Below are 24,237 nucleotides of genomic sequence, written 5' to 3'. Positions count from 1 at the left end.
CCTCAGAGTCAAACAATGTTTATCAGCAGTCACAGGGGATAATACAATCACTCTTAATGGATGTAAAATCTCGTACCCTCTTGCCACAACCACTGTACAAAACCCACACAGTGGCCTTCACTTATCAATCTGGTGTAGAAACCAGTGCAGATGTGGGTTTAGAAATCATCGTATGACATGGTCCACGTGGGACCGTGCGTATCTGGCTGATCACAGCGTACACAAGACCGGGTGTTGATAAGTGTGGCGGCTGGAAACGATCGTCATTTAAACACCACGCCCCTATTTATTCACGGTTCAGCTGTCCTCGCCCCCAGAGTTTACGGCATGGAGATACTTAATATGCAATTTACTGAAAGCAGCCTCTCTAATCTTTAAAGTAAATCGATTAAACAAACAAAAATTAATCAAATAAAACACACAACTAATGAAATCACCTGACAGCTCGCGATGCTCAACATTATTTAAAAAGCGATGTAGTCTACAGAGATCGTTTGAGGTGGTGCGTAATCTAAAATACACTTTAGATATCTTATCTAACAGTGAATCTGTGAACCTCTATCTATCCGTCTTAACAAGCACTGTTATAGTATGATCTAATTATTCTCCGACACAGACAGATTCGCTGCACCGCAAGTCCACACTGAGTTGAAAACGTGCGTACACGAGCGGAGACCTGGCGTGGGACGTCCAAATTGATAAATGCCGAACTTTGCGTGGAAATGACCGCACACCCATTTTTCTGCCGTAGGCCGACGTACGTTTGATAAGTGAGGGCCAGTAAGAGCAGCAGAGGAAATCTGCCAGGCTAAAACAAAGAAAATAGAAGCATTAGTTGGTCACCTTAATACATTTCCCTAATCTCACAATAAACATAATACAAAACCATTATCCTCAACATGAATTACGCAGTGGCCATAGACAAAAAAAAAATACATATCTCTGTGCGTACCTGGTGTGCTGGGCCCAAACCTTCCCAGCAACCCCTACTGGTATTAATACCTTCTCTTTATAAAACATTTTAAAAAACGAAGCATGTTTCCTTACCAGTTTTCGCAGACGCAAACAAACAAAACAGCCGGCATGGATGAGGGTGTGCACCGTCCCTCTCCTTCCGGCTGGGAACCAAAACACCGCCTCTCTGTTCTTACCCCTCTTTATACCCTCGCGGAGAATAGGAGCGTCTCTGGTGCCACCGGCTATATTTTTCGTCCAGCTGGATGTCTACGGGACTCACAGGTAGGTTATTTACACTTTGAAATGTCTCTTTGCGGATAAGAAGTCTATTTTGTTTAATGGACAAAATATTAATTAGACTGTCTAGTCTTTATGAAACTCATTTTGCAGCACATTGTGCCCCGTTAATCTTTTTAGACATTTAAAAAACATTTTTTTTTATTACATATCATGTGACAACTTTGATTTTACTGTCCTACTTTTCCGCCAACATCATCAGGACTTGAGAGACGTTTGAGATAAGTGATAGAAAATAAAAATAAAAGCTTAGAGCGTTTTAGTCCGCTCGGTCTCACTCAGTAACTCGTGCTTCATCATTCTCCGGAAACATCAACAAAGTTTTACATTTTTACACTTGTGCGCAAAAATTGTTTTGTTTTTTTTGTTTTGGTGGTCTGCTTTATTGATGTCCTTTAAAAAGTGTTTTACTTTATTTTAGATTTCGTCACAAGGGTGTTACACATCCGGAAGAAATAAGTAGACCTATAGCCTAAAGGAAGAAGTATTTTTTTAATATCTTAATATTTAAATGACAAAAAATCCTTAGTTTTCATTAGGCTAAGTAATTGCTAATACACTAGAATCTATCTTCATCTATCAGTTCTGATTCACTCTCATTCTTCTTTCTTGTCACTTGTTCTTGGACCAGGAATTGTCTAATTATAGAATTCAATTGTTTCAACCTTTTTCTCACATCAAAAAATTAAATTCTAAAAACTGTTTAACGAAAAGCCCAACCAACCTGCTGAAATCTTATCTTCAAACACTAAATACTCATCACACTAACATGGGAACACTTATTCACATGCTCAGTCATCAGAGTAGCGACACATCATATAGACGTAGGATGAATTAGCCTAATGTGGGACAATTTTTGCATTTAAGACTTCTGGGATGTATTGCAACATGAAGCTATACATTAAATCCACACCCAGTACCACTCTGAAATTCCCTGGATGTCCCCTAATCAAACCCAAAGTGAAAATCCAGTTATCACACTCATTAAAGAAATAGTAGACATATCAGTCTTAGTGCCAAATTGTCTCTGACAATCTGCATTTCCTAATGTGGGACAGTGCTGTTCTAAATGTGGGACACTGAAAAGTCTATGTTAAAAGCCCTAAATCACCTTAATTCTAGTATGAAAACCTCTCAAGTCTGTCACACTCAAGTCTAAAATGTGCAATCCAATGTTCTGTAATTTTACCACTTACAATGTTATTGGTGTTACAAAACACTAAAAAAGGACAATAATAGTTTGATGCATTTAGTAGAAAGACAATAGGCTATTATATCACCATATCTGACATGCAGAGAAAGCAGAATGTAATGAACATTTTATGCATTAATTTATTTAAAGAATTGCAATGTTACTATGTTAAAATGTTAAAATATTTTCTATTCCATACGTCTGTCCTGAATAAAAGAAATACTTAGCCAACTAACACCAATACTATTTTGTTGACTAGTTGATTAATTGATCGATAAGTCTTCAAAACTGTGTTTTTCCACATAGAAATATGCAACATAACCAATTTAATCATATCTTCACCAGAGATGTACTAAGGTTTCTTATAAAATATGTCATTCAGCATGGAACAAACGACCAATAAATCAACAAATGGGGGGTAGCTCCACTAAACAGGAAACGCATACAGTCATAACAGGCATATTTGAATGCAAAAAACTGTCCCACATTAGGCAAGTCATACTGTCCCACTTTAGGAGACATGTGGGACAAAGGAAATTTTAATTTAAAATAACAATTATAGAATTTATTTAAAACATTATATAATATTTTTTGATGAACAAGCATATCATAAAAACATCCAGATAAAAAAAAGTAGGATTGTTTTATTTATAATAAATGTATATCCTTAAGATTAAGTTTGTCTAAACAGTATGTCCCTGACCTTTGGGTGGTCTTCACGCTGTGTACTTCCTTTTTGAAGCTTGTATCATTCTAATCTATGATTGGACATTTGAGAAGTCATGTTTTTTTGATCACATGACATCACAACTTGTGTTAACTCTTAGTTTTATTGACTTTCATTTGTTGTAGGAAGACCTACACCCGCTTGAGCTTAGGTGTCCCACATTTGGCTAATTTACCCTACATTTCATCCGTGTCATCTGACAAGCATGAAGGTCAGGGTATGGCCATGGGTGTGTTTCAAGTAGGCCTATAATAGGCTAATGGACAGAGAAATATAGTTTCTTGTTTTTAATTACTGCTATGAAAATGTTTTAGAAATTAAACTGTTATAAAACCGTCTCTCTTCTTAGGATAGCTGTTTGTGAAACTGCCTTCACTATCTTAGATATTAGACTCTGTCATCCACTGAGGTCTGGCTCCTGCGTTCTTCAACGATGGGGTATCATAACTTCTTAACAACTCTTATTGTAACTGTTCATGCTCATTTCCAATGTTTGGTTTAATTTGACGCAGACTGTCTTTCTACTTATTCCTCAGGAACTTGCAGAAGATGAAGTGTGTTTTGAAATGTGTGATCTGTTTCCCCACTGCATTATGTGTTCTCTACTTAATATCTCGGTGAGTACAAACACAAGCTTGTATTTAGTCTCACGTTAGGTCAACACTAAGACAAAGAAATGGGACATCGCGGATCAAAAAGGGGTGGAGTCTGGTTGCTATAGTTACTTGTTTGTTTAATATCAGGTTTGGGTGAGTCCTCTTCAACAACCCTGGATCTACCATACGGGCAACTCCGCGATGGGAAAGTGGGAAAAAATATGCATCAGATGGCTAAAAAAATCCGTATTACTCCGGGATTTCTCCTGAATGAAGGCTGTCAACGTTGTGTACCCGCATACTTGTGCTCGTGCATGAACTGTACCGTGCCGAAGCACACCAGCTATATAGCTTAACCATGATATGAACCAGCCGCCAGACTCGTCTCTGCTCTGACTGCAGCTGGGACTGCTGCGCGAGGCTACTGTGAGACTGATTGACTGTGAGCAGTGTTGCCAACTCCTCAGTAAGGAAAGTAGTTATTGGCTGTCCTAAAAGTCGCTAGAAGTCGCTAAATGAAGTCATCACCTAATTTACATATTTTTTAAAGAGACCATCTTGTCTTTTTTTGACCTGGGTTTAATGTTCCCCTCTGACACAACAACTGGCCCACGTTTGGCCCCCTCTGTAAAAGTGGTCTAGAACCGCCACTGAGGGGGAGGGGCTCACGGCAGCACCCGCTGCTCGTTGAGGACAGTAACTGCAGAGCAATATGTACTTTCACGTCAGTTTCTTACACCAAAAAAGTCTCCAATAACACCAGAAAAAGTCGCTAGATTTGTCGCTAGTAGCTGTTGACAAAAAAAGTGGCCAGATTTAGCGAGAAAGTCGGCAAGTTGGCAACACTGCCTGTGAGTGCTCTGGGACGGGGGAGGGGCTCACAGCAGCAACCACTGCTCATTGAGGATAGTAACTGCAGAGCGATACGTGCTTTCACGTCAGACTCTCCAAAACACCAGAAAATTCTCCAATAACACCAGAAAAAGTCGGTAGATTTGTCGCTAGTAGCTGTTGGCATAAAAAGTCGCCAGATTTAGCGAGAAAGTCGCCATCTTTGCAACACTGGCTAGACAACGATGTCTTGCACGTGAGGTCAGAAAGCCTACAGAAGAAAACAATAACTAATTAATTATGCACACTCGCCACCAACTGGACTGGGAGGTCTACTGCAGGTGCTTTATATGTGGTTGATGACAGCGCTGTGTGAGAGTTAGGAAGGAGTTGTGAACACCCGGTGATACTAATCCGTCAAAATGACAGACAGCCTTCCGATTTTTCAGTCATTGTTAAAAAAAAAAATTGTCAAAGGCGGAGAATATTCAGTTAACACGACTTTTGGTTAAGATGTATGAATGTGTGTTAGAGTAAAGGAGGGCGTTGCCGAACGAGCATATCTGTGCTCAGCGACAGGCTAGCGAACCAATCATGTGTAATTAAAGGTTTTTTTTTTTTAATTGTATCGTGAGGGGTACATGAGCTTCAGTGCCCAGGGGCCCCTGGGGGTACTAATCCGGCCTTGCTCTTCAAAGTTATTTTTATTGAATTTTGGATAATTACACACATTAACACAAACAGATCCCACCCCCATACATCCCCCACCCCTTGCTGTCACTCACTTATAAAGACTCTTTCACTCTTGCCATATTCTGTTGACAGCTAAGATGAAAGACTAATTGTTGAGGCACTTGGTGAAAAATAAATAAAATAAACATAAATATACACAAATAAGTATTAATAATAATAATAGTCTGATGTATAGATAAGGTGGAATAAAAAAAGAAAAGAAAAGCCAGAAGCAGCATGACCAGGTCAGAAGATAGAATGTGTCAAGGGTCAAGGCAAAGCAAATTCACTATTTATTCCTGTACATGTGTGGAGGGTTTGCCAAAGAATGTCAGGAACGATCTCCAGATTTCATTGAATTTCATCTCAGAACCACGCAGTGTGCATCTGATTTTCTCAAGTACATCCCTTATCCAATGAGAAATTGAAGATGGGGCAGTATCCTTCCACTTCAGGAGTATCAGGCGGCGAGCCAAGAAGGTGGTAAAAGCTAACTCTTTTCCCCCCGATTGGTAGCTGCGTCCCCTCGGGAACTACTCCAAAAAGAGACATAAGGGGGTCTGGGTCAATTCTAACAGCCAGGATGGTAGAGAGGGCTTCGAAAATAGCTTTCCAGAACCCCTCTAAGTTAGGGCATAACCAAAACATGTGGATTAGTGTTGCATCCACAGTCTTACATCTGTCACATGTAGGATTTATTTGTGGATACATTCTAGCTAATTTGGATTTAGAAAGGTGTGCGCGGTGCACCACTTTAAACTGGAGCAAAGAATGTCGGACGCACATTCTACAATTCTACAATTCACTTAGCAGACGCTTTTATCCAAAGCGACGTACATCAGAGAGTAAGTACAACACAAGCAAGGATCTAGAAAAAAAGGGAACAATGTCAGTAAGAGCAAACGATCAGCTTTGAGTCCGATTGGACACACAGGTGCTGACAGGCATTGCACAGAGGCAAAGCACAACATTGACGGCAGTTCTTAAGAGCTCTAATCAGTATAGAAACCATCTTATAAGTCGTCCTTATCAAACAAAAACCATCGTCACTACCATCATCATCATCCATTATATCGAGACCATCATCATTAAGTTTAGTAGGTATTCATGAAAGAGCTGGGTCTTTAGTTTTTTCTTAAAGGTGCAGAGAGACTCTGCAGATTGAATGGAGTTTGGAATTTCATTCCACCACCGGGGGGCAACAGAGGAGAAGAGTCTAGTCAGAGACTTAGGACCCTGTTGTAAAGGTTGGATCAGACGCCTTTCATTGGCAGAGCGTAGTGGGCGGGAGGGAGTGTAGACCTGGATGAGAGAGTTAAAGTATGGAGGAGTCGTTTTTGTCACTGTTTTGCAAGCGAACAGGAGAGTTTTAAATTTGATGCGAGCAGTAACTGGGAGCCAGTGTAAGGAGATGAACAGCGGAGTGACATGTGCTCTTTTAGGAAGGTTGAAGACCAGTCATGCTGCTGCATTTTGTATCATCTGCAGGGGTTTGATAGTGCATGTAGAAAGACCTGCCAGTAGAGAGTTGCAATAATCGATGCGTGATATCACAAGAGCCTGTACCAGGAGCTGTGTAGCATGTTCTGACAGGTAAGGTCTGATCTTCCTGATGTTATACAGGGCAAATCGACATGACCGGGCAATCGAGGCTACTTGAACCTTAAAAGTTAGCTGGTCATCAATCATGACACCCAGGTTCCAGGCAGACTTTGTGGGCATGAGTTTGGTTGTTCCAAGCTGGATATTGATCTGTGGTTGCATAGAGGGACTGGCTGGGATGACAAGGAGCTCAGTCTTTGAAAGATTGAGTTGAAGGTGGCGTTCATTTATCCATTTAGAGATATCAGCAAGGCATGACGAGATTCTTGCTGAGACTGTAACATCGTCTGGCGGGAATGACAGGAAGAGCTGGGTATCGTCAGCATAGCAGTGGTATGAGAAGCCATGAGAGCGGATTATTGAACCAAGTGAGCTTGTGTATATGGAGAAGAGAATGGGACCAAGCACTGACCCTTGTGGATAAGCTGTGCGCTTTGGACACTTCTCCCTTCCACGACACTCTAAAGGATCTCCCAGAGAGATAGGACACAAACCAGCAGAGGGCAGATCCTGAGATGCCAAGTTCAGAGAGCGTGGATAGGAATGTTTTGCCAAATCCAAACCTTGCCAGAGTTTCAAATAGGTAGTTCCACTCTACTCTATCAAAGGCCTTCTCTGCATCCATGCAGAGAAGACATTCTGAGAAACCCTGACAGGGAGAATACATAATGTTGAACAACCGTCGGATATTGAAGAAGGAACGTCTTTGTTTGATGAAGCCTGTCTGGTCTGTAGATATTACACTGGGAAAAACATCATCCAGGCGACAAGCCAAAACTTAAGCTTTTATTTTGTAATCAGTATTTAACAGGGAGATAGGCCTATAAGATCCACAATCTAATGGGTCTTTGTTCTTTTTTGCCAATAATGTTATAAATGCTTGGTTTAGAGTAGATGGGAGAACTCCTAATCCCAGCGAATCTGAAAACATGGCTGACAGGATAGGAGTTAGCTGTGTAGAGAATGTGGCATAAAATTCACTCGGCAAGCCATCTGGGCCTGGTGATTTCCCAGTTCGAAGAGATTTAATGGCTTCCATGATTTCTTGTTGTGTGATTGGCTTGTCAAGATCAGAAACCTATTCTGGGGAAAGGGGTGGAATATTTAGGCCCCTAAAAAAGTCCTGCATGGCATCAGGGTTAGGAGAGCTAGAAGTGTACAATTTGAAATAGTAATCCTTAAAAACATTATTAATTTCTTGTTGGTTTGTAGTAATGTTGCGGTTTGGGCGAGTCCTGATTACACTAGGATATAATTGTGGGCAGCAAGAAGCGTGACTAGTGTAGGAATCCTGCAGTGAAACCAACTTTAAATCTGATTGGCCAACTCAAGTTTGACCACATTATCCCAAACTATGATTGGCTACCTGTCCAGTCCGGAGAAGGTCCTTAGGTCAGATCAGCCTTCTGTTTGCAAGCCTGTATTATGTGTATTAGTAAAAGACTGCATAAACCTCAGAGGCAGTGATAAAAAGTAGTTGTGGTGTCATTCTTTATTGTGGTGATTATCCATTAATATTTAAATGTTGACATAATGAATATAACAAACTGGGTTATTGTTGCAGAGGTAGTTAAATTTGAAACCAGCATTGTGGACAAAAATGAAAAATGTATTATAAGTAAATCTATTTTCTATATTTAGACTTTCTCCAGTCTTAAAACCGATGGAAAAATGCCATTTAGAAAGTGCAAAGATGCTGACTCTGGACAACAGCGTGGATGAAAGCCTCAACCTCAAGTAAGGCCTCTTAGATCTTTTCTTCAACTAGCATGTGATCACAGTTGTGTTTTTTTCGCCACGCAAACCAGTAGTGCCATCATTTCAATTCACATCTTAACACCAGCATGCTGAGAAGCAGACATATCACAAGACAAGTGGGTACTGAATAACTGCAGGAAGTCTGTTGTGTATGTGTGCTGCTGTCTTTCTTGGTCAGAAAACTCTTGAAAAATAGATTTTGAACTCAACAAGTTTCTTCCCTGGTTAAATAAAGTTCATGATATGTGTGTGTTCTGATGATTGGTGTTAGTGCCACTTGTTTGCAATCTTGATTTCAATGACTGAACCAGCAAGTAAAATACACATTATGTCGCTACTTAACAATGTGAATCAGAATTAGACAAACTTGCTAGAACAGTAATTGTAATGGTTAGTTATTGAATATCATTGGGACAGTGCACACATAGGTGTTGTGCAGCCCTGGCTGTGCTCGTTAAGCTTAGTAGGACGACAGCAGTCCTTTAATTCATCACTTAGTTTGTTGAAGTTTGCAGACGACACCACCGTCATCGGTCTCATCGGGGATGAGTCGGCTAACAGACAGGAGGAAAGAGCTAGCCTTTTGATGTGATCAGAACCATCTGGAGCTGAACCCGCACATGCACTGCTCTGTGTATTTACAGACCATTTGAACACATTAACAGCTTTGGTGTTATTACATTATATACCCAAAACATTGCCGAATAAATTGTGTAGATGAGACTGCAATTTGTTTGATTCTGCTTCATAAGCAACTGGAAGACATACAATTAAACATGCTTAAACGAATAACTTTTACAGTTAAACGTTGTGTTCATTTTTACAATACATTTTACAGATGTACATCACAAAGTGCTTAACAAGCATTTTATGACATGGCATGTTTCAAGGTGCAAGGGTGCCTCTTTTCCTCATCCATATATCCGGTACCTGTTGAGCTGAGCTACATGTCAACAAATAAAGGCTTGAAAAAGTGTACTGAACAAAGAGTATTGTTTCAGCTAGTTTTTTTTTTTTCTTTTTAAACGTTAAAGACGCACTGATTAGAGAATCACTAAAAATGTCTCAAACAGAATCACATCCTTGCCAACTAAATTACATTTTAATGAAACATTCTTTCTGTGTTTAAGCGCCAGACTTGATGTGCAAACATGCACACCATGGAGCGCTCCCATCATCTGGGATGGGATGTTTAACTCTGAGATTTGGGACCAGAGGCACCAGACAGAAGGAGCCACTGTGGCTTTAACAGTGTTTGCAGTTGGCAGGTTTGTTAACGTATAAAAAACACATCCTGCTCTGCCGACTAACATGTATTTAGTGCATTCATATTCAACTGCTGTAGTTACTTAGATTTAAAAACAAACAAACAACTCATCTTTTTATCTCTTATTCTGCCAAAGGTACCTGGATGCTTACCTCGGGGACTTCCTGAACTCGTCGGAACATTACTTTATGTTGGGTTTGCCTGTCAGGTATTACGTATTTACGGACATGCCACAAAAGGTTCCTGACATCAAGCTTCCTCATCTGCGAGCCATGAGAATCATCAAAGTAAAGAGGCACTCCAGGTGGCAGGACATCTCAATGATGCGAATGAAGACGATAGCAGACACCATTGAGTCCGATATCCGCCACCACTGTACTCACGTTTTCTGCTTTGATGTGGATCAGGTGTTCACAGGGAGATTTGGCTCAGAGGCTCTGGGAGATTCCGTGGCACTCCTCCATGCCTACTTTTACCACCTTCCAAAAGAGAGGTTTACTTATGACCGTAACCCCAAGTCCAAGGCGTACATGGAAACCGGGGATTTCTACTATCACGCTGCTGTATTTGGAGGCTCGTGGAAGAGTGTAAAGGCGTTGACTGAGGCATGCTATCAGAGCATCATGGAGGATAAACTAAATAATGTGGAGGCTCTTTGGCACGATGAGAGCCATCTCAACAAGTACCTATGGCTTCACAAACCCAGCAGGGTGCTCTCTCCAGAGTACTGCTGGGACCCTAGTATTGGCTACAGGAATGACATACAAGTCTCTCGACTACTGTGGGCACCAAAACAATACGAGAAACTGCGTGTTCCCTAATGTGTTTTTGGAGTGAAGAACAATATCACCTGCTATTCGTAATGGAATACTGTATCCAGTGAAGTGGGATATATAGTGTTTACATTTTTCCCATATCCCAGCTGACATTCAATCATTCCCAGTAAATGTTTATCAAGCTTATAATACTTCCAATTGTTTCTGCCCCTGCCGGTAACAAGCCCACTAGAACAGGGGTTGTCAAACTTTTTTAGACCATGGACCCCTTTCAGGGGAGACATTTTTCCAAGGACCCCTGCATTGTCGTAACATTGATAAGCATGGTCCGTTCCAATCCATTTAGATAGACAAAGGTCTGAACAGGAGGGCGACCTGGTTCTTATTTGATCTGCTCGTCTGAAAGTAATGATTTTCCGAATAAAGCCACATCTTAAGCCATAGTATCTTTCAAGGCTTGCTTTTGCATTTGATTTTCTTTTCTATGAAGCAGGTTATTCCATGCACATGCTGCTTTCCTTTATTGTAAATGTACATAATGTGTAAATTCATGTCACAGTAACCAAGTTAACCTGAATGTGCTGGAAAGGGGCTTACACATCTCCTTGCAGTTGAAGTGGTTTTAGGTAATCTTACAAAGATAAATTATTGCTTTTTACAGATTTTTTAAAATATATTTAAATTGAACTTGTGTTCTTTAGTACCTTGAAAGTATCATATTTACTGAAGGGTAGTGACATGTTATTTATTTAAATTAAAAGGTGTAGCACAACTCGTTTTCAGCCTGCCCTGCTTTGTTCACCCCACATTTCCAGCTATCTTGACTTCATCAGGGAGGTTCTTAAAGCTGGCGTGTTTGTTCTGTTATAAACACTCCATCCTGATAAAGCCCAGACAGCAGACATGCTATGTGCACTCTAAAAGTAAGTAATAATCTACATGCCTGTTACCTGTTCATAGTCTTAACCTCGACTAAAAGTTCAGGCCGTACCTTTAGATCACTCAGAAATCATGTTAACTTCCTTCCTGTCATAACGACTATTGGGTCACTTCCTATTTTTCTCAGAGAAGTGGAACAGGATGTAACGATTTCATGTTAAATTGTCTCTTTGTAAAGATAATAGAATGAGCCAAGTGAGCACTTGTGATTCGTTTGAATAATTAATTAAAAGTGCTCATTGAAATGTGTGTTTTAATGTGTTTTTTTTGTTTGTTTGTTTGGCACTTTGAGATCTGTAAAAGAAGAAGAAATCTGTTTGCTTCTTTCTAAAAATTTGTTTTTTTTATAATTTAAATCATATAGTTTATCTAAATTCTGTGATATAGTGGTGCCTAGATATTTTATACCTTCAGCCATGCTGTCTTAATACATGCATTTTGTTGTTTGGCATTGTCTCGATGAAGTAAGCAAGGCCTTCCCTGAGGAAGATGTTGTCCACTTGGCAGCATATTTTGCTCCAAAACCTTTGTATATCATCCAGCATTAATCTATCAAGGATAGCTGGCTTTTGAACGATGCACTGATAACAGGCTGTTTGGTCCCTCATCTCTTTTGACTCCTCAGATCAAAGGACTGTTTTACACTTTGCCTCAGTCCATTTAAAAATATATATTCATTTGGGGGCTTTTTTTTAATGCCTTTATTGTAGAGATAGGACAGTGGAAAGAGTTGGAAATCAGGGACAGAGAGAGTGGGGAATGACATGCGGGGAAAAGAGCCACAGTCAAATGAATTGAACCTGGACCGCCTGTTTTGAGGACTACAACCTCTGTATATGGGGCGCACGCCCTAATCACTCGGCCACTGGCGCCCCAGCTTCAGTCCAACACTGACCCAGAGAACGCGGCAGCATTTCTTGATCTGATTTTCATTCAGCTAGCATTTGCTAATTCAGAGATGAACTGTGTTAAAAGACAAGAGATTTTAAGGGTGTTCTTGAGTCCATTCAGTGGACTCCATTGCACACTACAGAAATGCATCTGGTTTTAACACAGCGCCCTCTGGAGGCCTGAAGATCACAGCCATCCAATATTGATTTTCTGCCTTGTACCTTGCTTAAAGAGATTTTCCTGGTATGCTATTCATCAGTCATGTTACTTAACTGTTGAAATGGAGGTTATTGTAATATAAGATGTCCCACCAGATCTTTTCTTATAGCATTTCACAACTTTCCCTGTCTTTTGTTAACACTTTCCCAACTTCTTTGGAAATGGAAGGAAGGGTGATTACTGACGAGCTGCTTTAACATCCAGCTGACTGATTTGTACACACTTATTCAAAATGAGTAGCTAAAATTTGTTAATGGACTTTGTTTGTAAATATGTCAAGATATAGTAGATGAATAATGAAGGAGATGTCTTGTGTCCCATTTAAATGTTTAAAGGCCAACAAGGCAACCAGCCATGCATGCTATGAGGTCAAAATGACAACTTTTGAGGTTAAGACAAATTTAGAGTTCAATGTTCAAACAGTGAATACTGTGCAAAGCGCCTCATTTTCATTTGTACGAGGAAAGAAACATGAAAACAGAGTGTAGAGATAGAACTCATGATAGATACCTCTATGGTTTTGTGGTGACGTAATGATGGAAAGTGTTGCAGTTAGGTTGTGCGTGGAAGTTTTTTTTCCTGCTTGGGGAAAAAGCAAATGTAACAAAGGTTTTAGTTAGAGGAGGTTTAAGCTCTTCAAAAAAATAATGTCAAGCTCTAGTTTTTCACTCAGATCTGGGAAGTTATGCAGAGAAATGTTATGCTTAGCATGAACTTGAAATCATAATGTAAGAGAGAGGAAGAGAGAGGGAAACATTTTTGTTGTGTTCTTTTTTTTAAAATCAAAAATATAATAATGTCTGTACAGTTGATATATGTTTCATACAGAAGTCTTAGGAACACGTACTGTCTGAACTGCTGAGGCTGGCTGAGGGAATGAGGTGTTCTGAGAGGCTCTGAGTGGAGGTCAGATTCAGGTAGCCCATTTCCGACGATCGAGACAGGGGTCCAGAGAGGACACATCGAGGGGAGGAAGTTCTGTCTGGCTGCTTACTCTGAGTATTTTCAAACAAGCCCTGAACTTCAGATGGCTCAGGGGTCATCACACTAGGGATGAAATCAAAAGGGAGTTTTATTGTGATTCAATAAGCAGGTAAAAACAAGAGAGTGCTTAATTGTCAGACCTACCGTGATGTTTCCAAATGGAGAGATTTTATAACGTGCATACTGTTACATCTTTTCTTCAGCTCCTAATTGGACAAAACAGAATGTTGTGTTTGATTATTTTTGTCATCCTCTTTTAGACTGTGTGTCTGTGCAGGAACACTCTCACTACAAAGATCAATATACAATCCTATGAAACAAAAGCTAAGAGCAAACCTGAGCTGTGCCCACTTTTAACGATTTGTACTCTTGATTATCAAGATGTTTTTTGTATTGGTGATTGTAGTCAAGACCACACTAACCGAGACCAAGACATGCACAAGACCAGAGTGCTCTGAGACCGAGACGAGACCCAGACATTTAGGGGTCGAGACCGAGACAAGACCATCAATGAAAAATCATCATCTAGTGTGCAGCATGCATGTCACTCACTTAGACTGTCACACTGGAAAGGTTGTGGCAATAATTTTGGGGGTAAACTACAAATCAATTTAAGTTATTTTGTTCTTTAAGGGCGGGGCATTTTCCCTCTAATCACAGTAATGACTTGGAAAAATAACCTTTCAGTGGTGGTCTTGATTTAGAATCCAGAGTCCGCCCAGTCTGAGACCGAGACAAGGCCGAGTTAAAGCACTTTCATATTTCAAGACGAGACCAAGACCTTCAAAAAGTGGTCTCGAGATCAAGGCTGATTTCCAGTACCACAACACTAATTGGTGAATACAGGAATCTGTATTTACATATCTATAGCGTATTTTAGCTTTGTTTGTTTTTACTGAATTAACTCAATATTGGATATTTTGAAGAAAAAAAAAAGAAAACACTACATGTAAAGTCCAACTAGTGACGAGAGGTCAAATGCAGCAGTAGCTCCCAGCTCCTGGACCAAAACATCAGGTTGATGTTCAGTGTTTGAATGCTAGTTTGCATTGTATTTATCAAACTAAATGAACATTCAAGTTCATACACAAGGTTGTTGGCACAGAATTTGAGTTGTGTACCTACAGTAGCTAGAAAAAACATTTGATCCTAACCCAAACCCAGTACCTCCGTTAGGCGAGGAGACTTCAGGATTTGCAGGCTGCGTTCCAGGGCGATGAGCTGATTGGACATGTGGAGTATTTTGTTTCCAAGTTTCTTGTTTTCCATCTCTAGAAAATCAACCCTGAGATCAAAACAGACATCACATGAGTTCATTTTGGGCAGTTATCTACTGAATACATATTACTTCCGTTCTATCCTTTGAGCTAAATGTTCATGCACTACACAAGTTCAGTACCTGCATTTGGACAGAGACGCTTTTAAGTGACAGTCTTTCTTGTTGTGTTCCTCCTCATTCAGTTGTTGTAGTAGTCTTCTCCTCTCAACAAGCAGTTTGTCATTTTCCACAGTTATATTTATGATGAGCTCTTTTTCCTGGTAAAGATTAAAGACACAACTGGTAAAAATCTATTTGAATTTATGTAGTCATCATTTTCTTTGTTTGTAATCTAATTTCTTTAACAACATTTGTAGAGTAAGACCTGTGTCAATACAGATATTACTAATAATAACTTAAAGATGCTGTGGACTCGCCAATGTCATAGTCTAAGTTTTTCCATGTTATTCTGTTACATTCTGTGTAAAATGTATTCAAATATACAACAGTGAAAACATCCCGTGTTGTTGTTTAAAGTAGTATGAAGCTGTTCACCTTAGCCAATGAATGGGAACACAAAGACAGCTCGCGCCCTAGATTACTGATTCTTTCGTCACGCCATGCGGTTTCTTCATCTAGTTTCTGTTTAGCTTGAAGCAGTTTGGTCTTTTGTTTCTCCTTCATCTCGTGGTATTTCCTGTAAGAAGAATGACAGAAATACCACAAGGGTTTAACAGGATGATTTACGTGTGGCACCATACTTTCTTCTTTAAATTTTACAATAAATACGTTATAACTATGAAGTGATATGGTTATATGTTGTTCTACCCTACGTTTTCAAAGTCCTCTGTGAATTGTTTTAAAGTTATTTGAAAATGATACATGCATAATTCCAAAATAAAAAATTGTAAAAAAAAAAAGGAAATATAAGTTCTGTCAAGAATGTTCAATATCAAAGAAGCAATATGTAGGATATCTACTGATTGAAATCATAAAATGACCTTCCTATATCATCTGACATTAAGGAAACATGCTATGTTGAAGTGCTGGTTTCTCTGTCAGCAATGCAGCAGCCAGTACCTTCTCCTTCTTAGTTTAGAATCAGGTCCAGAATGGTCTGTGTTTGCTTTGAACCAGAGAAAGGAGGCACCCTTCACTGCTATTTTCTCTCGGGTTGCCAGATATGAGACCAGTTAACACAGCAAACAAACAGGTGTTACAGCCAAGGAAGAAGGCCAGCAAACTGGTTCTGATATTATAATAATAATAACATCACCTCATTAAAGATAGGAGGTGGATACTAGAGTCGGAAAATCAGGGAGAGAGAGAGAGAGAGTAGGGAATGACAGCAAAGGCTGCTTTGAGGACTGTAGTGTCTGTACATGGGGCGCAGCGTGCAAACTAACAACTAGCCCACCGGCGCCCACCAAATTGGCTTTTTTACTTACATTAAGTTTCCATCAAATATAAACTGAGAAGAGTTTTTCAGCTGCCAGTAACATCATAGGACTTCTTACCTCCGCTCTTTGTCAAGGCATTTAAGGGTTTCACAGATTTCCTTTCTGAGCCTCTCACACTCATCTTGAGTGGCAACCAGAGTCTTCACTGCCTCCTGAAATCCGGGAAAGTCCTGCTGCCATAAGTACAAACAATTAGCAGTCTTACAAGGAACTTCTTCTTGTTATTCAATACATACTCAAACAAACATCACAGTTAACCTTGTGTTTTGTGTTCTCCTTGTTTTGCAGCAGCAGTATTAGTCTCTGTCGCCCTTTATCCTTTGTTGAAAAGGAGTCTTCCAGTCTCGTGTGAGGGTTTTCATCATGATGTATATTAGCCACTTCCTGCTTCATGAGCCTTTGAACACGCACATAGACATACAATGAAACTATTACTTCACTATGTAATACTGCCAACATCAAGAGTTTGCACAAGTTACTGGATGTTGTCAGAGGATATAATATCCTACCTGTTATCCTGAAGATGTTTTTCTTCTGTGGAAATGGCAGCTATAATGTTATCCATTTCTTTGTGTGAATCATCCAGCTGCTGCTTAAGGGTTTGTATCTAAAAGGGGTGAGAAAAACATTTAATGAAAAAGATACAGCGGCCACGGATAGCAGAGAGTATCTACCGATGAATTTGTCTCTGAATAATCTTTAAACATGTTAAATCACTCACTTCTGACTCCTTTTCCAAAAGGCATCTGGACTGAGCGCTCAGCTTGTTTTGTAAATCTTTGCATATCTCATTGCTCTGAATCAAATCAGTTGCCTGTGACTGAAAAAAACTGCATCATCAATGTTCAGACATGTTACTCTCACAACATCACTGGGTCATTCAAGTTTGCTGAAACAGATGAGTGTGACACTGTGTTTAATACCAATTAGATTCCCTTAAAATATGTCGTAAGTAAAACGCAATTTACTTTACAGAGTGATTCACGCAGATGCAAATTTACCCACTGTGTTGAAACTTCAATTTTTGGGTAAGCAGATGTTGTCTTCTCATGTAATGTCAGAGTCTTTGTTCTGTAAGACTTACTTGAGCTAACTTGTTAGCTTGGATGGCCTGAGCCTGCACAGTGAGGAGTTTCTGCTCAGCCTGCTGCTGATGCTCCTGCAGGGCTGACTCAAGCTGCTCCACACCCCTCTGCAGAGAAATAACCTGTGAAACATGAAACACACACAGATCACATTAGTTCAGCACAGGATCCACATTAATAATGCACTTCTGACATTTGACTGATAGAAATGTTTCAAAACAGGGTTGGTCATTTTCGAAAACTTGCATGATTTTGAAAGTAGCATTCCCTCAGTCTGCCTTTGAAATTAATAACAATAAAGGCACCACTGCTTCTGAAATGTGAAATACTCAACTCAGACAACAAACATCCAGGCATCATTAAGAGTTCATGAAACATTCTACATTTAAAAAAAAAGAAGCTGTAATCATGTGCTACTAAATGCAGTGATTCAGCCTGTACAGGTCAGTCTCACACTGTTTGGCCTCTCAAAAAGTGCATCAAACATTTCAGCCCTACTGTAAGGGTCTCTAGCTGTGAACCTTAAAAATCCACAGTACACAAAGCTTCACCAAGGTTTTTCTTTTCCACTGGCATGGCTTAAGCAGACAAACATAGCATGCTCCAAAGACATGTAGGTGACACATCACGAAAACAAGACACTATAAGAAAAAACGTTTCTTACAGGATGGGACTAGATTCCCAACAATTGGAGGATACTTCATTTGATGGTAAAAGAACGGAAATCAAGCTGGAAAGACCATGTTGTTTGGTGTGTGACAGCCATGCCAACTTTTCATTATAACATGCAACAGTTTGAAGTTTGAAGTACTCACAGTTTCTTCCTTTTCCATAAGACGTCTTGTCTGAGCATCAGCTTCCTCCTGTAAACTTCTGCAGGAGTGTTTAAGCGGTGCCCGCTCTGCTGCTTGTGACTTGAATTAAAAAACAAACAAACAAGAAAAACCACTTATTTTATTGCTCCATCAGGAAAACCGACATTGTTATTCTGAGCTTACAAGATAAATAAGTCATGTTCACGAGAAAACCGCCGGAAAATTACTCTCGATCGCAGAAAAACGGAGTAAAGTGAAATGTAGGGCTGCATGTCCGCTTAGGGCTTCAGTATTTCTCAAAAATTAACAGGCAATAATCTATAGTGTTCTGCATTTAGAATGATAACAAGGACAAGAGGTTTGGTCTGATAAATTAATACCAGAGTTCGGTATTTCCAATCTGTTCGTTACCCGGTAATGTGTTTAACACAGGAACATGGCATTGAAGTGTAGATTACATTCTGCTCAGAGTTAAAGCAGACTGTTGGATGGTGTGAGTGTTTGAGCGGAGGTTGTTATGAGCAGGTGATCTGTGTACTGGAGCTAATTTTGGTAGACTCATCGGCTTGAACCTCCACAGTCTGATGCTGCTTCTGTACGGCTGATTCCAGCTGATCCACCTCCCTCTGCAGCGAAACAACCTGGACATTTTAATAAAAGCACTTCTGATCCAGTGGGTCAAATACTGCATCTCTACCCAGGGTCCACATTAATGCAACAATTTAGGAGATACATTGTTGTTGTCCATAAACTATGCATGAGGATAAAAAGAAGAGTTAGAGTTAAGAAGAGGCTAGAGTGGAAGGATTTGAAAAGCAACCATTTACTGTAGACATTTTTAAGTAGTTTCCTGCAATTTTGAGGCCGTGACTTGCACTGTAAGTCTTTGCATCACACACTTTTATACAATACAAACAGAAGGAAGTGGTTTTTGCGTGTGGTTATAAAGTAAATGAAGGGTGTCGAAAAGAGCAACAACCATTTAGTGCAATGTTTTTAAAAGTAACCCTCCTTTACAAATAATGATGGTTTGTAATATTTCTGTATCATATCCCTTTATCTCCACCTCCTTCCCTAAAAGACTTTCAGTCTGAACAACTTCTTCTGTCAAACTGATGAGAGAAAGCGTTTGCAATGTTCTCTGCCACACTATAGGTAGATTTGCAGGACAAAGAGGTTTTTCTTTCATGCTGTGTCTCAACTTTTAGATTAGTAAACAGGAAATCTATGTGGTCCACAGTAGTTTGCATGTAGTCATATATGGTGTCTAAAACGTGCACAGCAAAAACCGCAGATGCTGTGAAAGACACAAAGGACTCAGTCGAAAAGGACATGCAGAATTCAAGAAAAACTCTCAAAAGTACGATTTACCTGCACTTTAAAAGTACATAAAAAAAAATATATCTGCACAAATGGGGATCATACACCTCCCACTTTAGAAATGCCTTACTACGCCCCCCCCCCCCCCCCCCCCCCGCAATGCTACAAATAGTGTTCCAGCCGGTATCTTACCTTCTGCTGCAGAGTGTTTTTCTCAGCATCCAGGGTTCGTACTCTACCCCTCAAGGCTCTGATTTCAAGGTCCAAACGATCGTTCAGCTCTTTTGTCTTTCGCAGTTCCACCATTTCTTTTCATATACAGTCAGATAATTCACTTTTACTGTTATAAATGATACATGTTCATTTTTGTTGCCACACATTTATCTTTGACATTGTGCTTGATTTTAAGTCTTCTTACACAGTGAAAATAAAACACTGAGAATCAAAATGTCATTCTAGGTACATTTCAGGGAGCTTTTAAAATGGGTTAAAGAGAAATGTAAGTACTGTGGTGAAGAATTATAAATAAATCATTCTTACCATATTTTTTGAGGTTTTCTACTTCCTGTCTGAGTTGCTCTACCTCCTGCTGTGCAGCCTGCAGCTCTGGCTCTAGAGAAGGACAAGAACACTTGTTTCTCCACAATGTTACAAGGTGACTAGACAAGTTTTCACTTCCATTAGGAGACATGGAAGTAGGTTGAAACATCAGTTCAGTTTACATTTGTTTTGGATATCATAAATGGTTTAAAAAAAAAACGCTACATAAATATTCATTCATTCATTAAAGAATCTTTAAAAGGTTTATGATGTTTAATTTTCTAGTCTTTTGTTAGGACGCTAATTTCTACCTCTCACCATAAGCTCTTAGGGTCAAATGAGCAGACTCCAGCTCATCTGTCAAACGCCTGATCTCATTATGGGCCATAGCCAACCGGCGGGAGCCCTCCTCCAGGTCGCGCTCCAGACGGGAACATTCCCTCTGCACGCTGCTTGTCTGGCTAGCCAAACACCTGGCTTCAGCCTGCAGAGAGGAAGGGGGGTAACTAACTCAACAACAAAGATTAAAGTGATTGCTGCACTCTGATAATAAATACTGACAATTAAACTCACAAGAATAGAAAAGCGACCTTGAGAAGTTCACTGGATAAAGGTGCATTACTCATGTAGTATCTTGAATTTCTTCCGCCATGCAAAGTGTCCTATAGCTCGTGCAGGTAAAAAAAGAGCTTTAAAACACTGGAGCAGAAAAAGAGGTTGCAGTTTATGGGGGTGATGCCCAACCAGAACATGCCCAAACAGAAAACAAGCAAAAAAAGATCTTTACATTCAAACATGCAGCATAACTGACCTCAGTGCAGCTTTTAGTGTTGTTAATATGGATGCAGAGATGTTACTGAACATTAAAGGACGTACTGGAATCAAAGTATGTTTGCTCTGGGATGCTTTGTGTAGTCCAAAGAGTCTCTTCCATGGGTTCTGGTGATAATGTGGTGCCCCCTTGTGGGAAGACTGTGGAATAACGTTAAATCGCAGAATCATGGTAGAGAGTCATTGGGCAATATGAATCTGACTTATTTACGGTAAAATTAGAGAAGGTATTTAACAAACAAGGGATCAAAAAATTTAAATAGTAAAAAAAATTAAAATAGTTGCAAGAATGCATTTTGTTTTTTTACAAACTTCTCTTTGGTGTTTATGACTGGCTATATAGATGTTATGGTGTGTTTGTGTTGTTAAAAGCCCTCCCTCTAACCTGGTGTGTATTTGTGCTCTGCTGCTCAGCTTGGTCTTTGGTCCCCTCTGTGCCTCCGTGACCCTTCAGGTGGTCTGGGACCTCGCTGGTCTCGAGTAAGGAGGCTCTCTCCACCAGGAGGTAGGCCACCTGCTCACTGGGGCTGCTGTGAATCAACTCTGTGAGACCCTGCTGGTAGAGCATTTTAGCCACCTCGCTTATCTGGGCATCTATGACGTCAGAGAAGAGAATTAATAATGTTGCCATAAGAAGTACAAGCACCTGCTTGACACAGTCATTGGTAGTTACAGATGTGTGTTGCCCCTTAAGGGAGGCTATAGGAAGTTGATATGATGAACTGTTTGATGTTAGTGATTACTACTGTAATTTTAGTTGTTACAGGTAAACATCGACGACCTTGAAGGGATATTAGACGCCGGAGCTGGTCTTTGAGCTGATCATTTTCATCTTGTATCTCCTGAGCCAGAACATCTTTGTGCTCTGTAAAGATTCGGATCTGCTCCAAGGACTTGCGTACCTTACAAGCAGAAAGACAGAGAGACAACATCTCAGTCACTAATAGCCACAGACCTTCATTTACTGTTGCTCCTTTTTGGATATTCCTGATACCACAAGTCATTTGAAACCAAAATAACGTACCTCTGTCAACTCTGCTGAGTGCTGTGAGCGCTGCTTGTCCAGATCCCATGTCACACCGCTCAGATGGCATTTTGTGTGTTGGAGGGCACGCCACAGCACACACAGCTGAACCTCCTTAGGGGAGACAGGAGTGATTCCCTCCTCACTAAGCCATATGGAGATCTGTTGTAGCTCCTCCTTGTGAAGATGATATGTGGACATTTGTCACTGACAAACTATTCCCATCTAAGAAAGGGCTCGATACTTGCGTTGTCAGGTGAAATATTGTATGCAACGTTGCCTTCAGTGTTTTATGAAAACATTGTGTAACTCTACTTTGTTATCATTTAGCCTACTGCAAGAGAAACATGTTGTACAAAATAGGCTAAGATAAAGTTAAAAAAAAAAAAAAAAAACCTGAATCACTGTAAACAGTTCCAGTCCCCACTCTGAACTAGCCTGGGATAATACACATTTGGTTGTGATCCTAAGTGTTTGCGGAACCAAAGTTTGAGGAACAGCTGTTTCCTTACAGAGACAGCTGGCCTTGCCAACGTGTTTCTGATGAACTGCTTCTTACTTTTTTTAACAGTGGTGTTCGAGTATCTGAATAACAGAACAAAATACAGCACACTCTTTACTGCGCTTTAAAGCTCCATTATCTTAGTCAGGAAGTTCATTTAGCCTATAGTTGCAGGCTCTGCTCCGACACTCAGAGAAACCCTCATACTGGTGACTTTATTTTCGATTCTAGTGAAGTTTCCCGACATGCAAACTCAACTTACACAATAAAGCTACTAGAAAAACATGATTTAAAGGATGCATATGAAGTTTGACATTACATATAGGCTGTGCATACTTGTGCAACAATAGAGCAAAGAAGAATAGGTTTCACATTTGGTTACTCGTTGCGCAAATCATTTGTAGAATCAGAGCAATGATGTTGGGTGATGAAGCCGGAACTAAGATTATATTTTATGATCTTTTTTTACAAAAAAGGGGGCAAATATGTGAAGGAATTGAAGTCATAGCGGGCACGATTTGAAATGTGTCAGGGTTTGGATCAAGTTGAGGGATACAGCTAGTTTGAAAACAGATTAAACGAAGCAAAAAGCAATGTAGTACCTCTGGTTGATCCATTTGTCCTCCCCTCCGGTGAGAAACTTTCTCCCGTGTTTTATTCTCGAAACACTACTTGGCACGGCACGGACGCAAAGACGTCCTCTCACGTTCCTGAACGCGTTGTTTAACGGTTAAACCGCAGCCTACGGAAAGCACGCACTCAACTCCCTATTAACCTCGGTATTTAATCGAAACTTTCACGCCCAAACCAATAATAGCGAGTGAAAGCATGATGTTGGCAGAGGCTGAAGGAGTGTTCACTTTAAATATCCTCTGCGGTTCCGGGAAAGTGGTGGTGAGAGTTTATTTTCTGTTGTTTTCTAGTAGCCTATAAAAAAAAAAAAGGCTGCTCCTGCGCACTACGAGTCTGGTTTGTACGAGTGTCCTTGAAGGAGTCTTGTGGGACCGTTCACGGTGTGAGCACCTAAAATTCATCAGTAAACCACCATACAAATAATATTGTGTTTTTTTTAGGTTAACATGTGACCCGATAAAGACGAAAATATGTCACTAACACTGGTATATTTCAATTTGCTTTAGTCAAGCCCCACTTCTAAAACAATTGGATAGCCTATATGGACAGCAAATCTTTGGATAATCATTATCTAATAGCTATGCTATTTTATGGGCATCTATTTTGTCTGCAGCTGCAAGCGTCTGTCTTACAAAGTGTGTTCTTCTTAGAAATACCACCACAAGTTGTCATGGAGTGCAAATTGCTGTGCAACCAATACAACAAACGGTATGGAAATGTACCCAGCTGGGAGATTTTAATAAGCCCTACTCAACTTTTGCTCATGTGACTTTACTGATTTGTGACGGTTTCTGTATTATTATTTTTAAAAACTCATCGTATAGAATTTAATATGTAGGCTTATACCCTATTTTTTTTTCCTTCCAGGGAGTAACACTAGACTTTGTTTTCATTGTAAACAGTGTCTTTTAATGAAACTTAATTTGTATGCCAATTGATGATCTTACTGATGTGTGTTGTATCTTGGGTGGTCTGAGATTTCCTGCACATTTACTGTGGGC

General features: G+C 40.0%; 2 protein-coding genes across 5 annotated transcripts; one reads left to right on the top strand and one right to left on the bottom strand.

Moving 5' to 3' along the window:
* Window positions 1–1,217: 1,217 nt before the first annotated feature.
* LOC132978082 (N-acetyllactosaminide alpha-1,3-galactosyltransferase-like) lies at window positions 1,218–14,709 on the top strand. Of its 3 annotated transcripts, XM_061043101.1 has the most exons (6): window positions 1,225–1,239; window positions 3,523–3,611; window positions 3,710–3,790; window positions 8,576–8,671; window positions 9,823–9,960; window positions 10,096–14,709. In XM_061043101.1, exons 2-6 carry the CDS (start codon window positions 3,607–3,609, stop codon window positions 10,778–10,780), a joined length of 1,005 nt encoding a protein of 334 aa, XP_060899084.1. In that variant the 5' UTR covers window positions 1,225–1,239; window positions 3,523–3,606; the 3' UTR covers window positions 10,781–14,709. The 3 variants fall into 3 exon arrangements, with proteins under 3 accessions (XP_060899085.1, XP_060899084.1, XP_060899086.1); XM_061043102.1 differs by lacking the exon at window positions 3,523–3,611 and having other exon boundaries at window positions 1,218–1,239; XM_061043103.1 differs by lacking the exons at window positions 1,225–1,239; window positions 8,576–8,671 and having other exon boundaries at window positions 2,068–3,611.
* On the bottom strand, window positions 13,541–23,522 carry si:dkey-264d12.5 (golgin subfamily B member 1). Of its 2 annotated transcripts, XM_061043099.1 has the most exons (19): window positions 23,206–23,522; window positions 22,102–22,278; window positions 21,859–21,979; window positions 21,463–21,671; window positions 21,123–21,218; window positions 20,565–20,730; window positions 20,247–20,318; window positions 19,899–20,014; window positions 18,387–18,485; window positions 17,571–17,693; window positions 17,208–17,306; window positions 16,996–17,093; window positions 16,745–16,883; window positions 16,544–16,656; window positions 15,582–15,723; window positions 15,168–15,304; window positions 14,936–15,053; window positions 13,913–13,974; window positions 13,541–13,831 (listed from the first exon to the last, which is right to left on the bottom strand). In XM_061043099.1, the coding sequence occupies exons 1-19, from the start codon at window positions 23,218–23,220 to the stop codon at window positions 13,618–13,620; spliced, it is 2,316 nt and encodes a 771-aa protein (XP_060899082.1). In that variant the 5' UTR covers window positions 23,221–23,522; the 3' UTR covers window positions 13,541–13,617. The 2 variants fall into 2 exon arrangements, with proteins under 2 accessions (XP_060899082.1, XP_060899083.1); XM_061043100.1 differs by lacking the exon at window positions 21,123–21,218.
* Between the last annotated feature and the right edge of the window lie 715 nt (window positions 23,523–24,237).

The sequence above is a fragment of the Labrus mixtus genome, chromosome 7 (genome assembly GCF_963584025.1).
Source record: "Labrus mixtus chromosome 7, fLabMix1.1, whole genome shotgun sequence".
In the NCBI taxonomy this organism is placed as follows: domain Eukaryota; kingdom Metazoa; phylum Chordata; class Actinopteri; order Labriformes; family Labridae; genus Labrus; species Labrus mixtus.
The sequence above is the reverse complement of the archived record's forward strand: the minus strand, read 5'-3'. Positions and strand labels throughout refer to the sequence as shown.

What these genes read in the sequence shown, in the direction of transcription:
- LOC132978082 (XM_061043101.1), top strand. An exon ending in GTTCTCTACTTAATATCTCG is followed by an intron (nt 3,791 to 8,575) that starts GTGAGTACAAAC and finishes TTCTATATTTAG; the next exon opens with ACTTTCTCCAGTCTTAAAAC. An exon ending in GATGAAAGCCTCAACCTCAA is followed by an intron (nt 8,672 to 9,822) that starts GTAAGGCCTCTT and finishes TCTGTGTTTAAG; the next exon opens with CGCCAGACTTGATGTGCAAA.
- si:dkey-264d12.5 (XM_061043099.1), bottom strand. An exon ending in AAGCTAACAAGTTAGCTCAA is followed by an intron (nt 17,307 to 17,570) that starts GTAAGTCTTACA and finishes AGTTTTTTTCAG; the next exon opens with TCACAGGCAACTGATTTGAT. An exon ending in AGTCTCCTCGCCTAACGGAG is followed by an intron (nt 13,975 to 14,935) that starts GTACTGGGTTTG and finishes TTGTCCAATTAG; the next exon opens with GAGCTGAAGAAAAGATGTAA.